The 7,565-nt window shown below is 40.0% G+C and overlaps 1 protein-coding gene across 2 annotated transcripts in view; it reads right to left on the bottom strand.

Moving 5' to 3' along the window:
- The window catches only part of LOC122671758 (vacuolar protein sorting-associated protein 52 A-like), a 70,559-nt gene extending 63,353 nt beyond the window's left edge, over positions 1-7,206 (bottom strand). For both annotated transcript variants that reach the window (XM_043869171.1, XM_043869170.1), the window contains exons 1-3: positions 7,053-7,206; positions 4,620-4,714; positions 4,077-4,134 (exon numbers count right to left, since the gene is read on the bottom strand). In XM_043869171.1, the coding sequence (XP_043725106.1) occupies positions 4,077-4,134; positions 4,620-4,714; positions 7,053-7,079 (180 nt within the window). In that variant the 5' untranslated portion in view covers positions 7,080-7,206. The remainder of the gene's footprint in view (positions 1-4,076; positions 4,135-4,619; positions 4,715-7,052) is intronic.
- Positions 7,207-7,565: the final 359 nt, after the last annotated feature.

Here is a 7,565-nt window from a genome sequence, read left to right on the forward strand (position 1 = left end):
GTTCCTTCCTTTCCTACTAATCTTCTCTCCATTAGTAGTCTAACCAAAGATTTGAACTGCAAAATAACCTTCTTTCTTTCTCATTGTGTCATACAGGATCTGGAGAAGGGCCACACAATTGGGGGTAGTAAGGTACATGGTGGTCTCTACATACTCGACACTGGTCAGACTTGTCCACCATCAGTTTCTTCTTCACCTCATCAGTTACATTCAGCAACTTCTTCGGATCTCCATCTATGGCATTGTCGGCCTGGTCACCCTCCTCTAAGAACTTTAGCTTTTGTGTTTCCTCAATTAGTTAAAGATTGTAACAAGGATGAGTTTTTATGTGAAGCCTGTGTCTTGGCTAAGCAGACTCGTTCTACTTACTCTCCAATCAATAAAAGAAGTACTACTCCTTTTGCTTTAGTTCATACTGATGTGTGGGGCCCTGCCCGTTGTGTTTCTATTTCTAGCTATAGATGGTTTGTCTCTTTCATTGACTGCTTTACTCAGACCACTTGGGTATATATGATGCAACACAAGAGTGAGGTTTTTTTATGTTTCCAGCTATTCCATTGCATGATCCAGACATAATTCAATGCCAAAGTAAAAATTTTGCTGAGTGATAATGGCAAAGAATACATGGAGGGTCAATTCCAAACCTATTTGGCTGAAAATGGCATCATCCATCAGACCAGCTGTGTAGACACCCCTGCCCAGAATGGAGTCGCTGAAAGGAAAAATTGACACCTTTTGGAGGTGGCTTGGGCCATTATGTTTGCACGGCAGGTTCCTCCTCAATATTGGAGTGATGCTATACATCACTGCTGCCTACCTCATTAACCGTATGCCTACTCTTGTCCTTGATGGGATTAGTCTTGTTGACCTCCTTCAAAGTCCCTCCTCCTTTGTGTTTCCCCCCAAAAATCTTTGGTTGTGATTGCTATATTCGCAATCATCACCTTCATGGTAAGCTTAATCCTCGGAGCATCCGGTGTATTTTTTTGGGCTACTCCGCCACCCAACAAGGATACAAGTGTTATCACCCCCCTTCTCGGCGTACATTTGTTATCATGAATCCTTAGCATACTATTCTTAGCCACCTCTTCAGGGGGAGCATAATCCAGTGTTTGAAGATGTGTCCAATCTTCTACCCACTCCTACTCGGGGGGAGCCTCCTTCCTCTCCGGAAGCTCCTATCTCTAGCGTGCCTCCTATTCAGGGGACACGAAGACCTGTGAGTCAAATCCCTGTGGATCAAGTCTTCAGCCGGAAACACAAACAACATGATGAGATCATCACTACTGTACCACTTCTTCAACCGTCAGAACCTGATCCAAATCCAGATTCTGCTACGTTGCCTGGTAAGGATCCCTCTCTTGACTTACCTATTACTACCCGTAAGGGCGTTAGAGCTTATACCCAACATCCCGTCACCAATTTTGTCTCCTATGATGCTGTCTCCTTCCTATTATGCATTTGTGTCCTCTCTTTCCTCTGTTTCTATTCCTCAAAAATAGCAGGAGGCAATAGTTGATCCAAAGTGGAAGATAGCCATGTTGGAAGAGATGGCGGCCTTATCAAAAAATGAGACATGGGAGCTGGTGGTTCTTCCTTCGAGCAAGAAAACCATGGGTTGCAAATGGATATTTGTTGTCAAGCAGAAGCCTGAGGGAACAATGGACAGATACAAGGCCAGGCTGGTGGCCAAGGGCTTTACCCAGACCTATGGCATTGATTATCAGGAGACATTTGCCCCAGTGGCAAAGTTGAACACCATTCGGTTCTTGCTATCATATGCTGTCAATCTGGGCTGGGATTTGCAACAATTGGATGTGAAAAATGCATTCCATCATGGAGAACTTGAGGAGGAAGTCTATATGGAGGTCCCTCCCGGTTTTTCTTGTGACAAGACTCAAGCGAAGGTTTGCAGACTGAAGAGGGCATTATATGGGCTGAAACAATCTCCTCAGGCTTGGTTTGGCAGGTTCCATAAAGCAATGATCTCTGTAGGATACAAACAGAGCAATGTTGATCACACCTTGTTCATCAAGCGGAATGGAGATAAGGTTACTCTTCTTATAGTCTATGTCGATGACATAGTGGTGACTGGTAATGATGCAGAGGAAACCTCTCACCTAAAGACATTCTTGAGCCGAGACTTTGAAATCAAGGACCTAGGACAGCTCAAGTACTTTCTTGGGATTGAAGTTGCCCGTTCTCCCAAAGGCATCTTCCTCTCCCAAAGGAAATATGTTCTAGACTTACTTTCAGAGACTAGATTGTTAGGATGTCACCCATGTGATACCCCTTTGGAGGCTACTACTCAACTACAAGAGAAGTATGGTGATGCAGTTGATAAGGGGCGCCATCAAAGGTTGGTGGAAAAACTGATCTATCTCTCCCACACGAGACCAGACATTGCATTTGCTGTTAGTTTGGTCAATCAGTTCATGCATGATCCCTACTCTACCCATATGGCTGTTGTTCTTCGTATTCTCCACTACTTAAAGTCAGCCCCCGGGAAGGGGATTCTCTTATCTCCACATGATCATCTCCGCATTGAGGCTTATACAGATGCTGACTGGGGTGGTAACCCTGACAGAAAGTCCACTTCAGGTTATTGTACTTTTGTCGGAGCTAACCTTGTCACATGGCGAAGTAAAAAAGCAAAATTTGATGGCTAGGTCCAGTGCTAAAGCAGAGTTCTACGCCATGGCCCAAGGCATATGTGAACTACTATGGCTTCAGAGTTTGCTCCAGGATATTGGTGGTTCTGTTCATCATCCAATGATGTTGTACTGTGACAACAAAGCGGCAATCAGCATTGCTCACAATCCAGTGCAACATGATCGCACTAAACATGTGGAGATTGACAGACACTTCATCAAGGAAAAGTTAGAAAGTGGGCAGATTTGTATACCCTTTGTGAAGTCAGGAGATCAACTTGCAGATGTCTTCACCAAAGGGCTAAGTGGAAAGCTGTTTCATCTTAGTTTAGTCCAGTTAGGCATGCATGATATATATGCACCAACTTGAGGGGGAGTGTTAAGTTATGTAACCCGGCAAGGGTACTTTGGGCATTTCCTCTGTTCTTTTGTTTCTTAATTTCTCTTCTTAGCTATCATAGTCAGCTATGAAGGGTAGTCTTGTAATTCTGTCCAAATTAATGAAATCTATATAGAGTGACTGAAGAGAGACTCAACTCACGCAAGCCATTCTCTTAATTTCTGTCTTGCTAACAATATTTGAACCAGTTGATCTTCCTTCAGCTTTCCAGGATTCTGGTTTTGATGAAATTAAATTCCCTACCTCAGGCTTGAATATCAGGAGGGGTGAGCATATATATCCACCTTACTCTGTAGACCAATGAAGACATACTTTCTTCATATCTAGTCTAGTTATTGACATAACAACAATTATGGGTCATTAGTCAACAAATCCTTTGAGAAATTTATGGGCATTTATGGGCCTAGATAGGTAGCCCAGTAAAGAAAGTGAATAAGAGGGTCGATTGGCATGACTATGGACTGAAACAGCATAGCCCTATTGGCCAGAATACAAACCGAACCAATTACACCATTTATAGCCCGTTTGGTATCAACCGAACCAATTACACCTCTGCGTTAGTTAAGAATAAGTGATGTAGTTTTGAAGAACAAGAAAGCCAGCAACAAAACAGACCATCAAACTGGACCAAGAATGGACTAATATGTGTAATTTGAGTGTCCAATGGGTTGTATGGGCCATGTGCTTTATATTTTTGGGTTTACTTTTGTAATGGGCCGATTCTATAAGCCCAAATAATAGGGATTTAAGCCCTATATGGGATTAAGTAGTTAGCTGTTATTTTGTTATAGTCTAGAATAGCTTTCTATTTTGAAGAAGACCTAAGTTGTAAAGGATTCACTAATATCATCATATATCTTACGTTTAGCTCAATATCATCTAGTGGATGATTTTTACAACATTATTGATTTACTATGAAAAAGCATTACTAACACACTAAAAGAAAACTATACCATACAATTAGTTTAGCATGAAAAGCCATTGCAGCAATACAAAAAGAGAAAGTATACCCAATAGGTACTTACTTCATCTTTCTTACATTCTTCCAGCTCTTCCTGTAGTCCATCCAATGACACATCGTCACTACAGAAGAAGTAAATTCAATGGTTATCTCGGGCAGTTATAATTAGAGTTATAATTAAAATGAAATATATATATATATATATAAAAGAGAGCAGACTTACCTCCCCTGCATGCCAGTGAAAATTATTTAATATGGATATTCCAACAAGAAAATCACTATAAGCCTTAATTACATTCTGCAAAGTTCAGGGAGTCATTTTAGGGTTCTGTTTAGGATGCAATTTGATTTTTGGGTCAGGGTTGTTTCTCTCCAAAGTTCTTTCTGTTGTGCATTCATCCTTTATTTGTGGCAAATCTCCATCCCTTTTTCTAAAACATCTCTAAGTGGGCCATAACTCATAAGGCAGCACAGGCAGCATTCATTCCCATCATGATCTAAGAGAACTTTCCTTCACAAAAGCAGTTATAAGGATTGGCTTTCTCCACATAGACATCAACAAGACCACCACACCTTGATTGTAAACAAAATTTTATAGCTTATATACCTGCTTGCATCCTCCTCAAAAGCCAAATCCCCAACAAATACTCCCAAATCCAATCCAGCTATTTGGATATCATGTGTCTCACCGTAGGAGTCACCCTGCAGCCAACATGAAAAACTATATGGTCAAATCAATAAAAATATCCATCTTGTATGTCATAAGAAATGCACATGCTGATTGTGAATGGTCCACCAAAAAAATGCAAACCAAATTATGGGTAGCAATTTCCAACCCAAAAGAAAGCTACAAAAATATAGACGATATGTCCACTTTTTGTCAGTATAGTGGGTTTGGAGCACATAAAGTTTATAATTTTATGGATCATTTCTTACAGAGAACAAGAAATATTTTATTAATTCTAAAAAGATTCTGTACTGTACACTTTGCCATATAGACATCTATATCATTTACATCCCTATGTGCAGAAAACAATTAACAAGAAAATTCACCAAAAGAGATCAAGACAGGTCTGCCTTATCTACAACTATGATCAAGTATATTCGAATGTAAACAATGCATTTTATGGATGTGTGCTTTTGTGAATGTGGGTCCCAAACTTGGGTTCAGGAACAAGATTCAAAGTCACTAACAAACTTCAAATGGTGTGCCGCCTTAGACAAGCTAGAAACATTTGATGCAGGTCTTAAGCAGTATGAGAGCAGAAATAAGGGCACAGTGTCCCATGAAAGTGATTCTGGTTCAAACCAGAACTAACTGGCTGATGAGCAGCTTTGGACAAGTCTTGGTTGTTACTTGGTGGGGCTAGTTTGCTAGGAAATCTTCTAGGAGTATTGAGCTTCTAGGAGTTAATTTTCGGTTCTCTCTTTTTATGAAGTAGTTAGCAGATTTCTTTTCTAGAAAAGTTACTAATTTCTGACTTGTTTGTTAGTCAAGTCTCTCCTACACATGGAGAGTTATTAAATATGTATTCATGCTTCAAAATTTATAAATACAAGTAGGGGGAACCATGCCCCACGATTTTGGCAAACATTGTGTGTTCTCTCATGAAATGCAAGCTACTGTGGCGATTCAGCAGCAAACCTAAGGTGGTGAAGCATCCAACAGGCCTTGATGGTGAAACCAGGTCATATCCCCTTTCTTTCCTTCCACTTATTCTCTGTTTCAGCAAGCTATACAAGGAGTGCATGGGTGACTACCAAGGTATTCTGAAACTCTAATTTTGTGGGTTGGGTTCTACCATTGTTAATTCCAGTCCTATTGAATTAGTTTAGTCACTACTCATTCCATATTCTGCTAGCTCTATTTCTCAGTTTCACTCCCTGCAACAGTATTTTCTATGTGATCTCAGACTTCCGTTAAAGATTCCAGCCAATCCAGCCATATGTTCAAGCCCAATTTTGATAAGGTGTTCCTCATTTTTGGGAATACATTTGTCCAAACCTGTAGGTTCACAAGGACAGGAACATGGGAATTATCCTTGTTTTAGAAACTTACTATTTTCTGTCCACCGTCGTTACTCAACATCTAACCGTTGGTTTCCTATGATATTTTAGCCACAAGTACAGCAGGTATAGGCCAGCCTTTGACCAGTTTTTCAGCCTCATCAGTTGGCTGGTTCATTAGTTATTGATTTTCTCTATTTTTTTCCCTATTGTTCTCTAAATCTGGGTCACTACGATGCTGTCCTATGGGTTAGTTTCCCAAATCTGTCCTAACAGGTTGGTGAAACGCATCAACATTTTAACATGGACAGAGATGATCAGCTCATTTCCTTTACTACGGATTCATTGGTCATGGACTCATCTGCAGGGATTTCCATCTCACAAGATGCTCTTAATGAAATCCTAGCATTCCAGGCTATTGGGTGCTGTCTGTAATAGCATTGGCAGTTATTCAAGCACACAATGGCCCTACTGCAGTGGACGGTTGTGAGTGGACACTTAGTTTTAGTCTTAGATTGGCACGCATTAGAGCAGTCATTAGATTGATAATTCAGAATTGAAATGAATTCAGGCATAGTGTCAACTGGTTGGCAACAGATAGGAAGGGCCCTTGATGACTATCTCATTCCAATGAAGTATCGCATTCCCTAGCATCTTCAGTAATATCTCCTTCCATTGGATGGCAAATTCTCTAACAGATGAACTAGCCAGACTAGGGAACAAGTAAGACATCACTCGTATCACAAAATTGGGCATTAACACCAGAGTAGACTCTGCAACTACTCATCTTTGGATCGTATCTTGGTCCAGTGTATTCACCTCTCTCTTGTATCATTCTCATTTATTCTAACTAGAAGTTCAAGTTATTTCAGAAAATCTGGGTCAAGCTAGCAATAAGCTAATTCAAATTTTGTAAATTCTTAGTAAATCAAAAAAATTAAAGAGGGGGGAGGAAAGTCAGGTATAAAATCCTGCATCCTGTATCAGAAGAGAACATTATAAAAACAGAAATCCATGCAAACTCAGGTCTTACCACTTTGTTTAATGTAGCAGCATCCATCTATCACGTGTCCTTCAGCCAACACAAGCTGCAAAATGATTTCTCTCCAAATCAAAGAAAATTGCCAGGAAGAAAGCTTAAGAATGATCACCGCAAATACTGCATGAATTGCAAAGAAGTTTGTCATACATAAATATACAACATGGATGCAGCCTTCAAAGAATATAGTTTGAAAATAAAGACAATAACATACATGAACACAAGAAGCAACATAGGTCAAGAAGTTTGAGATCACAGTAAATGACACATGGGGTAATTAAATCATTACTTTAGTTGCGCCCTTTGATTTGCCAGTCAAGACAGCCTAAATGATTCTCTCTTTTAATATTATTTTCAAGTCTAGTACACTAACAGTCCAACAAGCTCAACAGTGCCAAAATTAAAAATAGCATTGCCTATCTGAATTATAACCAATTTACATGTTGCAAATTGACCCACAGAAGATATTTCTTATTTTCCCTTTTTTTTTTCTTTCAAGGATGGTGG

This window comes from Telopea speciosissima, chromosome 8 (assembly GCF_018873765.1).
Source record: "Telopea speciosissima isolate NSW1024214 ecotype Mountain lineage chromosome 8, Tspe_v1, whole genome shotgun sequence".
Taxonomy (NCBI): Eukaryota; Viridiplantae; Streptophyta; class Magnoliopsida; order Proteales; family Proteaceae; genus Telopea; species Telopea speciosissima.